The 15,044-nt window shown below is 41.5% G+C and overlaps 2 protein-coding genes across 4 annotated transcripts in view; both read right to left on the minus strand.

The window, feature by feature from the left end:
- Positions 1-15,044, minus strand: part of LOC306840547 (interferon-inducible GTPase 5-like) — a 101,997-nt gene that overhangs the window by 68,642 nt on the left and 18,311 nt on the right. The window lies entirely within an intron of this gene.
- LOC306840541 (interferon-inducible GTPase 5-like) overlaps positions 1,539-15,044 on the minus strand; it is a 56,658-nt gene continuing 43,152 nt past the window's right edge. The window contains exons 1-3 of one of the 3 annotated variants that reach the window (XM_079369905.1): positions 6,369-6,393; positions 3,247-3,805; positions 1,539-2,813 (exon numbers count right to left, since the gene is read on the minus strand). In XM_079369905.1, coding sequence (XP_079226031.1) covers positions 2,194-2,813; positions 3,247-3,790 — 1,164 coding nt within the window. In that variant the 5' untranslated portion in view covers positions 3,791-3,805; positions 6,369-6,393 and the 3' untranslated portion in view covers positions 1,539-2,193. Of the gene's footprint in view, positions 2,814-3,246; positions 3,928-6,368; positions 6,394-15,044 lie in introns of those variants that run through there. The other 2 variants (XM_079369904.1, XM_079369903.1) reach the window with 2 other exon arrangements.

Consider the following 15,044-nt stretch of genomic DNA (forward strand, 5'->3'; position numbering starts at 1 on the left):
TCCCTGGCTGATTCAGTTCAGTGCACGTCATCAGAGTAAGCAGCAGGGGTGCATGTCCAGTCCTCGAGAGCTACCTTCCTCAGACGGTTTAATGTCTCCCTGCTCCAACACACCTGGTTTACCCGTAGGTAATGTTCATGTTTAGACTGTGTTGTGGGCGTGTTAAATAAATCTGCCTTCTTCTCATGAGAAGTGCAACCCAGAACGCTATCTCTCATGACTTCTTCCACATAAGATCGTCAGAATATTCTTCTTAATAGATATACATCTTTTGCATTTTTATATTAGGTAAATCATTTTGACTTGGAACTTTTTTAGTAGCTCACATGCTGAAAAAGTGTGAGTAGCACCACTGTACTACAACAAGGTGGCACTGTCTTTGATGCCGCAGTGATTCAGAGGGGTCTCCTTTGAGGGTATATTTACTCAAAGCAGATCCTCGGCGCCGTCCATGATGGGTATTTTTAACCACATGAGTATATTCATATATATACACTACAGTTTGTGTGTGAGATTCATTCCTTAAGTGTCATCACTGTTGTTACACTTTCTAGTTCCAAGGAGTAAACACACCAATGACACTAAATATATTGTAAGACACAACATTTGACCCACACCTTTGATTTTTCAGAGCTAACATGAACATTTTTCTTGACCATATTTAGACAATGACATGTTCCATGTTCATCTGAATGTAAAACATTTTACTGCTCTATTTTACTGTTTACATTATTGTCTACTGCTTTTGTTTTTAAAATCTAGGATGCATCATGATGCAGGCAGAACTAAAACCATCATGCAGTGATGAAGAAATATTACCATTTGGAATTATGAAAAAAGACCCATTACTGAACATTAACCAGATGTAGACTATTTTTGCAGTAGACTTCTATATGAGCAGACCAAGTGGGGCAATAAATAAATGATTTAAAATGAATTTCAAAGAAAAATGAGCACATGAACACAATGTAGGGTGATTAAAACACTAATGATTACAGCAGAGTTAAGGTTTGGAAAAAAATGTGTAACAAGTATTTTAACTTCACAGTTTGACCCACCTCGTTTCTGTTATCATTGAGGAGGCAGGGTTTATAACCTATACTGCAGCCAGTCAGCAGGGGGAGCTCTAACAATTAAAGCTTCACTCCACCGGGCACCTTGTCCTGTCCATTATTTTTTACAGTTTATAGATCCAACCCTCACAGGGTCCTAAGATGCTAACTAGACAGTACGACCTTGCCTGTGGTCACTTTCTGTCAGCACCTGTGTCCAATCAGACGTCAAGCTGTTTGTTTACACTTACAGCTTTTTCCTTTGGATGAAAGTTTCTGCTAAGTGAATTTTAAATTTCAATGACATGTTGGATAACTCGGCAATCTGACCACTGGATGGCAGTGAAGGTTCATCCCACAAAGAGCTAAAGAGGGTGCAGACACTTACAAGGAATATTTTATTATTACGGGGCTTCAGAAAATAGCCTTCAATATAAACATTTAAAAATGAAAGTGTTTGAACAAGTCCAAACAAATACACTAAGCTTGTTGTAATGATTGTATTTAAAGACTCAAGAAGTTTAAACATAGATGAAATATTTTGATATCATGTTTCCTGATTTGAACAAATTATTGATAATAATCAGCTGGATTATAAATCATTGTAGTATACTGCATTTCAAAACAGCAGAGATGAACAAAAAGAATAGTGAAGCTCCATGCATTTTAAACCTTTGTAAAAAAAAAAAAAAAAAGTTATCAAGCCGATCAATAGGCATGTTTCAGTGTGCTTTAATGTTAAAAGTTATTCAATAATACAGATATTTAAAAAAACGTTTTAAATGGGGTTGGAAGACGAAACTGAAAAAATGTGAAGTATATTCTCTAAAATGTTCAGCTGAAAGTCAAAAGTTGATTCATATAAACGACATTGAAGGATGAGAATCACATCAACAATGTGAGAAGCATTTTTTTGCAGCAATTTGTCTTTTTCTAGCTGGTTATTTCAAACTTCTACATTTTCACTGGAGTCAGTTCTTTATTTTAATGTGTTCATTTACAGACTACTTTGATTAAGATTTTATATTTAACATCTTATTTTCAACCTGTTTTCAATTAATACCTCAAAATGTACATGTTGTTTTGGCAGCACAAATATGTACTGAATGTTATTTCCTGAACAATATCAGCCTGTGGTGTTCTAGTGGATCCTGTTAAATACCCTTTCTGCATCGTCGGCAAGCATGTCGAGGAAATGATTTAGACTTTTGTAGGTAAAAGCAAAAGAGAGGCCCATTGCTGCTGGGATTCCAAGTATTGGAATGAATCTGGCCCCCTCCTCAGCTAACAGTAAGGCAGCTGTGATGCTAGTTTGAGTTAACAACTTCAATAAAAGTTGAGAAGTTACTTCTACTCCTGCCAGAGGTGACATGATGACTTTTATCAATTCCTCATAAGGAACTCCTGTGTAGTTGGCCATTCTCTTCAGCGATTGGATGTTAAGACCAAAGCCAAAAACATATTTTGTGACAACACCAACCAGCAAGGCAAGATCAACAGCTGTAGACAGTCCTGGAACTGGCACACCTGCTACAGCTGCAGATAGAGTAGCCCAGTATTTGACTTTAGCTTGGAAAGCCTTTTTCTTTTCTTTGATCATTTCCAGACTGATATTGGGCATGGCAAGCAGAAAGGCATCCTTCTGGAGATCAGGAAGATCTTGCTTCAGTGTCTCCACTAACAGAGGGAAATCATACAGTGTCAGGTGAAAGCTGGACACCAAGAAGACCTGATCAGACTGGAGACAATGGTCCTGAAGACCTGTATCAGAAAAAAAAGTCATTTGGGAAATTAGAAAAATGTCTTACTGAAGTAGTTTAATCTCAAAAGAGAATTATTTTAATCCAATAAATGTACTGGTTTAAAATTTAAAGTGGGTCTTATTGATTATATATTGACTGAACAAAACACTTTAAATAGGAGTTTATCGCAATTAAACATGCAGAGTGTGGCAAATAAAGTCGAGACTCTTAAAACCATGCATAGAGTAGCGACTGTATGCATTACAGTACATGTTAATACAGTCAGTGGAGTGTAGCACTGCTTGTTCACCTTTCCATCAGTGCAATATATACAGAAATAAAAGAGACCGAGTATAAAATTCTTACAACAGTAGTCATGTTAGAAGAACATTATAAGCACTGAAGTAAACCATTTTATTCTTTTTAAGTCTTTTTAATGATATATCACCTACCCTGGATGCAGTTGTCCCTGATTTGTTTAAGGGTCTTTTCTTCATTGAACTCTCTCTGACTTCTTTCCTCATTACGTATGTTGTCATCAATCTTTGAGCGAACAAAGTAGAACTTCTTCTTCATCTTTTGAATCTCCTCAGCCAGCTTCATGTCATTTTCTCTGAAGCGATCAGCTAAGATGATGATGAAGAAGTCAAACTTTTCAAATCCAACCTTCTTCAGGTACTCAACAGCAGGATACTTGGTGGTGCCGATACCAGGAAGATCCCAGAATGTCACGTTGGGATAGTTTGGATGGGTGTAAGGTGTGACCTCCATGGTGGTTTCTACAACACCAGTGGGAGCAGCTTTCTCATCCTTGTTATCTATTCCTCTAATGGCATTAACAAAGGTGGATTTACCAGAGCCAGTCTCTCCTGTCACAGCAATATTTAGAGGAACATTTTGCTCCTTGTCCAAACACTCCTGGATCTTTGCACGAGCTGAGTCTTGATCATTTTTCAGTAGAGCTTCTTTAATTTCTGTATTAATTTTTTTCTCCATGATGCTTCTTGGAAACTGGAATAAAAGAGATGTTATAAAGTCACTATTATCCTCTGTCAAATAGCAATCAGTATAGTACACATGGCGAAGTACAGGGAACACACAAAGACACGGTTTTAAAGTCACATGCATGGAAATGTATAGAAATCTGCAATAAACGTGTTTAAAACAAGAAATAATTCACTTCCATTCAAAACGTGTTTTGTGACAGGGAGGGGGATTATGATTCAAGGGCCAATTTAAATTGTGTCAGTACAACTAAGAAGCATCTGTATAGTTCAGGCTACAGGGTGGAGTTGTGGAATGAGTTAATCGTGCGGGCACTTTATCAGATATTTGCCAAATATGGGAACACATTCATTACCAAGACATTTCTTCACAAATGTGTTCATAAACGTGTCTTCTAACACATTATCGGTGAAAAATTAAAAATGTTCATGTTTGCCTTGTGTAGCTTTTAAGGAGTCAAACTAGGTTTTTTTTTTCCATGATTCTGAATCTATTGCAAAAATCCAGTCCTTTGTTGGATAAACAGCCACAACCACTTCTAAATATACGTTTATTTCAATATCTTGTAAAATAGTGCACTACATTGTTAAATGTATTAGGGGTCCAGGTGTGAGTCTTCTCCACACTCTACTGTTGTTAAAACAGGGATTGGGACCCCCTGGGGGCTCGTAAGACACTGACCTGACCTGATCCAGTGCAGGTTCTGTCTGACCTCAGCCTGTCCTGTCAAATGTATTTATGGGCTAGAGTCTGACGAAAACCTGACTTTTTTTTACTAGCTGACTTTTATAATTAAAATTTGTATTTTAGGAAATCACAGACATCTGTTCAGATAAGATCTTGATGAGCACAACACAAGCTGCTTGTTTATAAGGATCCCTAAAAACACAACAAAATAATTTTACAAATTGTCTGCTCGTTCCAGCTACTTGGGGTTTCTAAGCAGGAATTTATCAGAGTGAGTGTAAATGTAGCTCTGGATCACTGGTTCTGAATCTCTGCTTGTGTTGTTACTATAGACTGTCAATATGAATGGCAGGGGGCTTTGGAAGCCTATCGTTTCTATGCTATACTGTCTTACCCGAGCTTTCAGTCAAACTAATGACAGGCTGAGAGCTGGAGCTGAGGCAGGTCTTATCAATCTGTTAAACAGGTTGTTTATGCGCCTCATGGTGGTTGTTTATTCCACCAGGCTGTCAGGAGACTCAACTCCCTCCCTGCTCTCCCCCCCATTCGTCCACTCATCCCCTTTCCTGCCCCTGCCTCCATCCCCCCTCCGCCTCCTCCCACCCTCTGCCCTCAGTTCTCTACCCTCCTTCACCCCTCTGCCCTCCATCCCCCCCTTTCATCCTGCCACAGTCTGCCCCTACAGGTCCTGGCATCACCCCCCTCCACCTCCACCCCCCGCGTGCTCCACTAATTCACGCACCCTAAAACTCTGCACAGCCGTTATTGTATTGTTTATTGTATTGTTTATGCTATTTGCACTATTTGCACACTACCTCACTTTTTAACTTTGTAACTTAATCTGCACTCTGTTTATATTGTTAATACTTTAATTTATCCACATTCTACCTCATAGTGGAATACTCACAAGTGCCCTTGTCTGTCTATTGTCTGTTGTTCGTTATTTGTTGTCCAAATGTGTTTAGTTAAGTTATTTGTTGTATAGTATTGCTAGTTAGTGCTCTTTTTATGCACTGCAGGTTTGCACTGGGGGGGGGGGGGGGGATTGCAATTTCATCTGTGCTGTATGTTAACATGGAGCATATTTGACAATAAAGAACCTTGAACCTTGAACCTCATTGTGAATAACGCTTATCCTTCATCAAAACAAAATAAACGAGTTATCAAGAAATTCACCCTCAATACAGTGTGTACCGATGGAGACATGGGCTTATCAGACCTATTTTGTTTTTATAACCAGGCTGTAAACATTTTAATTTCTGCTATAACAGACTTGAGGAACTGCAAGATTTCACACTTCCTCATCGACTTTATTTTTTCAACACCAGAGGTTGCTGCTTAAATGCACAGAGTGCTTTGCCCTTGGTGCCAAATGTACAACATCTGGTCAAATCTGTTGATATAAACAGTACAACCGGTTATGATAGCTACTATAGCCATCAAAGAACTGATATCCAAATTTTACAGTACAAATATCATGCACCAGGTATATACCATATACCAGTTTGTCAGGTTTGATACAGGTTCTTATGGAAGGCGGTGGCTGTGTTGATTAAACCAGAAATTGTACCTCCAACCGAGCGTTTCACAGATGAGAGCTTAGAAACTAAAAGCTGACTCTCGGTTCTGATTTAGGTAACAGTGAGTAAAATCTAAAATAATAAACATCAGGCACCAACAAAATATGAAATAATAAAATACTGAGAATGTGGTATACAGCAACGTTTTAAGCTTCAGTGATTCAATCCTAATTCAACAAGAAAGGGGTAGGTACAAATTAAACCATAAACCTGATCTGCACAGCAAAACAATAATGAACCATCTAGTAAATCTTTTTAAACCTGTTTAAGCAGATTTGATCTTATTATCAAAGAATACTCACCTTGAAGTGAATTTGTAAAGAACACGAGATAAAAGCAGATCACTGTACGAGTCAGTCACCTGCAGGAACAGCTTTCACTGACTTTCTTCACTTCATTTGAATACAAGTGTTTATCAGAGTCCAGCCCTTCAGTCAGGAACCAATAAGAAGTCTTCTTTCAGTTGCGGATCACCCATCAGTTCTTATTGAAGCAGCTGACATCAAGAAACATTTTATATAACAGAAACATTTAGAGTTGTTCTTCACCACAACCCCTGCAGGTTTCTTAACATGACTTAGCATTTCAAATGGAGATCAGTGTGAATTAAAACATAAAAGACAGGTTTATTTTATCACAAATTTACCATTTTACCAATCCAGCATCAAGGTTAAAAGTGGACAGAAGTTTATTTGCTAAAATGTGGGCTTGGGGGGTCGCCGGTGGCGCAGCGGCAGTGCGCGCGACCCCACGCATTGAGGCTCAGTCCTCGCGCGCGGGCGGCCCGGGCTCGCGCCCGGACTGTGGCCCATTTCCCGCATGTCTCTCCCCATTCTCTCTCCCCCTTTCCGACTCTATCCACTGTCCTCCCTCTACAATAAAGGCAAAATCTGCATGTAAAAGTTCTGTATGTGTTTTTTGTACCCTGAAGATGCCTGTATAAATAATTAAATAAAGTAATGTTAGCATCACCTGCTACTGTTTTTGCCTGATACGCAAATTGCATCATGTCAAGAAGGCTCTGAACATGATTGGTCAGAACTCACTTTACCAATTATTTAAAAGTCTCCATGACTCCTGCAATCAGAGCCACAGGCCTGAGGTCATTTAGCTGGGAGATTTGTTTTCAGCCACAGGTACAAAATAATCTTTAAACAGTTTCGAGACATTGAGCTCAGTAAGTGACAATTTGAAAAGATTTGTAAAAATATCACATTACTGATCTAGTTCATCAGTGATCATATCTGTTCTGGTTCATCTTTTGAACAAGGATCAACATGTTAAACAAGACTGACTGGTTCTATCAAGAGGAGGATTACAGGACCACCTTATAAGATTACATACATTAAATAATAACATATCATAGAGTTACAATGTAATCTTCGTTCACTGATTGAAGAGACAATCTCTCCATCTCATTATATAACATGTATTGGGTTCCCCTGCTCCCGGGTCTGTGGATCAAATTTGAAGAGACAACAGCTTTCCCAGCCACACCCCGCAACCCTACATTCTCTATCGTGTTGAGACTATCTGTCCGCCCCGTTACATAACATGTGCAGGGTCATTCTTGTAGGCGCTCTGCAAAGACAGTGCAGAAAACAATCCAATAAACCGCATTAGGATCAAAGGCCACACCCTACTCTCTCTCTCCCCAATGTCCATCTCTATTCACTGTCTTGTCTCTGGCACATATCTGCCCAAAGTGGGCCTCATGTTAACCCCCCTCCAAACTGGACATGAGTTATGTGGCTTCTGCCGATTTTGTATTGGATACCGCCCTTCCTCGATGTTTCTTTGATTTAATCCCATGACATCTTGGGGGGCTCAACGGTATATTTAATATAGAACACAAAGCACAACCCCAAATTTGAATAAAATGTAAATATAAATGGACGTAATGATATCAAAAAGATATAAAGCAGAAATTATAACAAAAGACAATTTTACAAAGTTAAACTGAGTAATGTTATACAGTAAATACACATTTGAATTTGATGTCAATTTTTTGTACTGTGTTTGTGTACGTGGAAGGAAAGGTTTGAACAAGTTCTGCTTTTCTTTGTTCCTTTTATGCTTCTAGTTTATAGTCCTACTTCTGTATATAAAGGTGAAAGAGAGGACCATTTCAACTGGGCTGGGGAATCTGGCCCCCTCCTCTGCTGCCAGTAATGCAGCTTTGCTGCCGAATTGAAACAACAACACCAGTAAAAGTTGAGGAGTTACTTCTGTTGCTTTCGGAGGTAACATGCTGACCTTCTTCAATTCCTCATAAGGAACACCTGTGTAGTTAACCATTTATCTTCAGTGGTCAGATTTTAAGACCAAATCCGGAAACATATTCCATGACTACACAGACCATCAAGACTATGTCAACAACGGTAGAAATCGGAACTGGCACACCTGCTCCAGCTGCAGACAGATAAGCCTAGTATTGGACTTTGGCTTGGAAAGCATTTGTCCACCATGGAATACTTTTTATTGGAGTATAATGTGACCTTGTATTTGCATGTTATATATGCCTTGAATGGCATTAACAAAGGTTGATTTACCAGAGCCACACTCTCCTGTGACAGCAATATGTAGAGGAACATTTTGCCCCTCTTCCAAATACTCCAGGATCTTTGCACAAGCTGGGTCTTGATCAGTATTCTCCAGAGCTTCTTTCATTTCTGTATCTATGTTTACGGCTGTATAACCATTTACCAAATTAATGTACTGCTAAAGCTATTCACTTAGGCAAATGTACTTCCGCTTTTAATGTTCTATACTCTGTACCACTGAACTGACTGTGCTGAATGTCCTCCTATTGCAACACTTCAAGAACAGTCTGTTGTGCATTGTGGTGTTGGTGGATGGAGCGAGACATGATGTCCCAGATGTGCTCAATTGGATTCAGGTCTGGGAAACGGACGGGCCAGTCCATAGCATCAATGCCTTCACCTTGCAGGAACTGCTGACACACTCCAGCCACATAAGGTCGAGCATTGTCTTGCAATAAGAGGCACCCAGGGCCAACCGCACCAGCATATGGTCTCACAAGGGGTCTAAGGATGTTATCTCGGTACGTAATGGCAGTCAGGCTACCTATAGGGAGCATATGGAGGGCTGTGCAGCCCCCAAAGAATTGCCACCCCACAACATTACTGGCCAAACCGGGCATTCTGGAGGATGTTGCAGGCAGCCGAGCGTTTTCCACGTTGTCTCCACACTCTGTCACATCTGTCACATGTGCTCAGTGTGAAACTGCTTTCATCTGTGAAGAGCACAGGGTGCCAGTGTCAAATTTGCCAATCTTGGTGTTCTCTGGCAAATTATGCCAAACATCTTGCACGGTGTTGGGCTGTAAGCACAACCCCCACCTATGGACGCCAGGCCCCCATGACACTACATTGACAGACAGCAAACCTTCCTGCCACAGCTCGCATTGATGTGCCATCCTGGATGAGCCGCACTACTTCAGCCACTTCTCAGTTGTAGACTCTGTCTCATGCTACCATGAGAGTGAAAGCACCGCTAGCATTCAAAAGTGACCAAAAAATCAGCCAGAAAGTGTCGGAACTGAGAAGTTGTCTAGGGTCACCACCTGCAGAACCACTCACTTATTGGGGGTGTCTTGCTAATTGCCTAAACTTTCCACCTGTTGTCTATTCCATTTGCACAACAGTATGTGAAATTGATTGTCAATCATTGTTGGTTTCTAAGTGGACAGATTGATTTCACAGAAATGTGATCTACTTGGAATTACATTGTGTTGTTTAAGTGTTCCCTTTATTTGTTTTGAGCAGTGTATGTTGATAAACATGAACAGCAAAGCTCTTTAGTTTTCATCAAAGCTATATCTCTTCAGAAACTTTTGATGTGTGTAACCCAGGTGTTTTTGCTCCTGATCATCTTTGCGCTCCGTCCGAAATATGGCCGCGCCCACACTGACAGCATGAGTGTGGACCCGACCGGCGTTCGTGCTGCTGCAGGTAGGCGATGGTCCGATAATATTTATTCTGGTAAAGATCGAATTGTTCACTGTCATGCCTATCAACCTCCTCTACTGCTGTGTGTGACCTCCACTGTGACGGGTTCTTTTGTTGTTTGAGCGGAACTGGTGAGTTCTATGAGCTAACATGCTAAAAATGCTGTTTGTAATGTGAACCAGTCTGCCGGTGCTGGCACTGGATGTACTGGTTTGCACTTTAAATAGAACCACTGTTACCATATGAACATTTAATGTCATTTATACAAAATGTATAAAGTCTTGAACAAGTTACAGACGTGTTTTTTAAAGAGAACTCATTTGATTTGTTTTTGTGCAGTATACTGTATCTTGTTGAAATAACAACATTGAACAATATTTTGTATGTAATGCATGGTCCTGCTTTGCCCAGGCCAGGTCCGGGGAAATCGGATGGCGAGCTACAGATGAGAACCTATAAAGAAACGATGCGAATCTCCGCCGGTGCGGAAGGAACCGGCATTGTGTGAACTGTGTATCAATTATCGTTGCAACTCTTGGTACACTTTGTAGATAAATTGTAAATAATTGTTTTCCACATCTGCACTGTACAAAATACATTTCACTAAGCACTTCAATACTGTGTCTGTATTTCATTGAGCACCCCATTTTTCCTCTGAGTCAGCCAAGAACCTTCTACATACTAGCTTTACATTGTTACTTTACATTTACATTATTAAATTGCAGCATTATACATGCTACATGTGGGAAGCCCTTAATAGGCTTTAACTGACTTTCAACAACACTAATAATAGTATTAATATCAGAAGCATGGGGATGTTTCAGCAGCTCTGAAAAATTGTGTTTTAGATTATTGCCAATTTACTTATGTAATTGTCCACAGTGAAAAGCTTTCAGTTGGATTTCTCATATTTTAGTTCTTCTCAAGTTCATCAAGATGACAAGAAACCAAGGCATGAGAAGTAAATGAGCACACAAGATTGTGGGGAGATGTCCTCATGTCTGAGCCATTAGATGAAGAGGTTTCTTTGATAATTGCAGCAGCGATCAGCTGGTTGTTTTTTGTGTCTAAGAAATATGTGCTCACTAAGGTGAAACATTTTAACAACATTCGCCACACAGAGTTCAGTTCAGAGTTAATGTTGGGTGTCACATTGGGTTTTATATAGTAAAACTATAACATTATAAACCAAACTACAGAAAACAAAGTATAAGCATACAGAGTTGCAACAATGCACCATATGGTCACTTCACATGGGGACAAGATGGTGGACAAGGGGAGCTGTGTGGCTGCCCTATTAAATAGCTTGAGCTCTCTGAGCTGAGTTCAGTAACTATAACTTAAACACGAGAAAGAAAGTAGTAGGACTTTGATTCAACGACAGATACACTTGTCTTTCTGATGGTGGAAGCAGTTAACTGAAAGTTCACTAGCAACCATGCCAACCATAGATGTTTAAGATACAATATTTAATGATAGATCGTATAAGACAGATGTATATGTACTAAGGTAATGATTATGATGAAGGAGGACGTTGTCGGTAGGCTGGTCTGGAAGGATGAACTGACTGCAGGGCAGAGTGAGACTCAGGGTGGGGGTTCCGTCTCAGGCGTAGTTCTGAGTTGATCATTGCCCCCATAAGAGTCAAGTTTAATGTAGTTGAGCTAAGTGTGAGACTGATGCATATTGTCACGGTTGAGTGGGAGCCTGAGATGACCAAGATCCAAGGACTTGGTCGAGAAGCTTAGTCTGGCTTCTGTGCAGGCTGTGCTGATGTGGATGAAGGGAGAGAATAGAGGTGCAGGACTTTGTGAAATTGTTTCCGGAACAGAGGGTATTGCCGTTTTCCTGTCTCAGTGAGTAAGAGCGATTTTTTGAGGTTATGGCCTGAACTGCAAGACTAGTGTTGATATGTTTGTCAGAGGCTCATAGGCTAAGAGAGGAGTCGAGACGAAAGAGGTTCCCAGCTGATCTGTTTACTTTGACAGAGTGTAAATGTGAGAAAATCTGAAGTGTGGATGATGATTATAACCTGTGGATGCAGAGGCTACGAAAGTCAGAGATAAATGGAAGGTGCTTGACGGCCATCAGGTTCCTGTTACATATTAGTCTGTAATTACTTGTTTATATTTTCTAGTTTAGTGTTAATATTTAATGTCTACACATGAGAGCACAGTCTACCGAAGTTAAATTCCTTGTGTGTTAAACTTACCTGGCCATTAAAGATGATTCTTTTCATTTCCTCTCACCTTGGATACAAGTTATGTAGGAATGAATGACAGATAGCGTTGTGTTGCAGTAACTGATTTGGATAAAGAAGTTAATTCCGGCTATGTAAATTACAATAATGGAGGACCAGATTTATGGATATGCTGAGCATGGGTTGTGAAGTTGTAGATGGAGGCGAGTCCAGCGAAGGAAATGAAAGTGGTTCTGCAGAGAGAGATGTTCTAAACATTTCCCGTGAGTTAGATAGGCAGGTAATGTACTGGGAGTGAGACTGTTGAGAATGACTTATGCTCAGAGGTTGGATTTTAGGATTTAACTAATGTGGGGCTGAAACGGTGAGCCTGATGATGGATACATATCGGATCTGGAGCCAAGTGTCTGAATTTATGCATTATGCAGCGGTATGCAGAGGGTCAGTGGGGTGTGGGGAGTTGCTTTTGTGTGTTCGTGAGTGAGACAGCTCTGTGGAAGAAGCTGTTCCGGAGTCTGGTGGTGTGTGCGGTGTTGTGGAATTTTTCCCATTACCAAAGAGTGAAAATAAAGAGTGAGAAGATCTATTCAAAAAGGAACCCCAAGATCGATCTGGTCTCAATGAACATTTATTCGAAGGCAAAATAAGCGTTCGAAGACCCCTCTCTCACACGGTGAGGAGAGAAAGAGGCCCCGAGAAAAGGCAAACATGAAAACTTATACATTTCCATCACACTACACAGATCACTCCCCCATCACGCCACATAGAGCCACTGCCCACCTGGCAGGGCACAATCTATCCCCTAGTGTGAGAGAAGAGACTACATGACTATTTACCATCTCCCAAGGCTGAGAAGGAGATGGAGTCCAGTGAGAAAGAGCCTGGGTGACTCTTCCCACATGTACAGAGTGTGAGAAACAGAATAAAGGGAGAGAAATGATGGAAAACAAAACATCCAATAGGCTGTGCATGTAGTATTCTAAGACATTTCACATACATTTTATATGACAGATTCTATGAGACCTTAATACAACGCATATAGTACACAGATACACATATAGTGTTTTCCATAACAGCGGGCAGCACCCTGTAGCGTTTCCCTGAGGGCAGGGGGGTGAACATTGTGTGTTCGTGATGCGTGAGGTCAAGGATGATGGCTGCTGCCTTACGGGTGCAACGTCACCTGTAAATGTTGTCTAACCTGGGGAGTTGGGAGCCAGTTATCCTCTCTGCAGTCCTTATGATACGCTGGAAAGACTAACTGTTTTCCAGGGTGAGGCCACTAAGCCAGAGTACCACGCAGTGAGGCAGTCGGTGATGACAGACGATGGTTGACCTGTAGAAGTCCACCAGCAACTGTTGTGGAAGTTGTGCACCTCAGGAAGCCTCTGGAGTCCTTTCTTGGCCATCACAGTGGTGTTGACAGACCAAGTTGCGTCCTAGCTGATGTGGTAACCAAGGTACTTGAAGCTCTGCATGACCTCTACCCCCAATGTTGATTGGGCGGTAGACGACGACTTTGCTGCATTGAGGATTAGGTTGTTGTTACGGCTCCAGTGCTCGAGGTTCTCGACCTCTGCTCTGTGGGCTGATTTATTGTTGTTGCTGATCAGCAAACTTAATGATGGAGGTAGAGTCATGTGAGGGTTTGCAGTCACGTGTATACAGGGAGAACAGTAAGGGACTCAGCACTTCATCACTACTGGTGCTCTACTGGCTTTACTCTCAGCTCGTCCCTGGCACCCTCCAGAGGAAGCGTATTCGGCCGCTTGAATCCGGGATCTCGTTCTTTTAGTCATGACCCAAAGCTCATGACCATAGGTGAGGGTAGGAACAAAGATCACCCGCTAAATCGAGAGCCTCGTCTTTCGGCTTAGCTCCTTCTTCACCACGACGGAACGATACATCGACCGCATGACTGCGGACGCCGCACCGATCCGTCTGTTGATCTCACGCTCCGTCCTCCCTCCACTCGTGAACAAGACCCCGAGATACCTGAACTCCTCCACCTGGGACCGGACTTCCCTTAACAAAGGACCCGAACCCCATACTCTTGGAGCACCCCCCACAGGACGCCACTGGGTAATAAACTTTCCCTGAGGAGTGTGATTCCCCAGTAGTCGGAACACACCCTCCGGTCCCCCTTCTTGAAAAGAGGGATCACCACCCCGGTCTGCCAGTCCAGAGGCACTGTCCCCGACCTCCACTCAACATTACAGAGGCCCTGCACATCCAGAGACTTAAGATACTCAGGGCGAATCTCATCTCAGGGCGAGCTTGCCAAACACCTCGGTGACTCGGTGATGGACGAGTCCACCTCTGAGGACTCAGCCTCTGCTTCCACAGTGGAAGACGTAACGGTGGGATTGAAGAGAGCCAGGCCGGGCAAGACTCAAAGACCACACCTGAGAGACATTCCCCACTCTCTCTCCCCAATGTGTAACTCTTCTTATCTCTAACACAAAAGCATAAAATAACCCCAAATAAACCTTTGAAAAATTAATATAAAGAATTGGTCCCCTAGCTGGTCAAAGTAGGGCCCAAGGCAGCCTTTTTAAAAGGTCCTCTGAACCCCCACTTCCAGCTCAAGTAGCTCCTTTCTTTTTCTCCCTCAAAACACACACACACACACACACACACACACACACACACACACACACACACACACTGCCTCTAAAAAGACAACAAATCAATCACAGCCCAGGACTTGATTTTGTTATCACAGCTGAGGAAGCTGTTCAGACTTTATTATGTGGAGTACATAATAATCTGTTCACCAGATATGTGAATATAAGTAGATAAATGTT

The sequence above is a fragment of the Symphodus melops genome, assembly GCF_947650265.1.
Source record: "Symphodus melops genome assembly, chromosome: 19".
Lineage (NCBI taxonomy): Eukaryota > Metazoa > Chordata > Actinopteri > Labriformes > Labridae > Symphodus > Symphodus melops.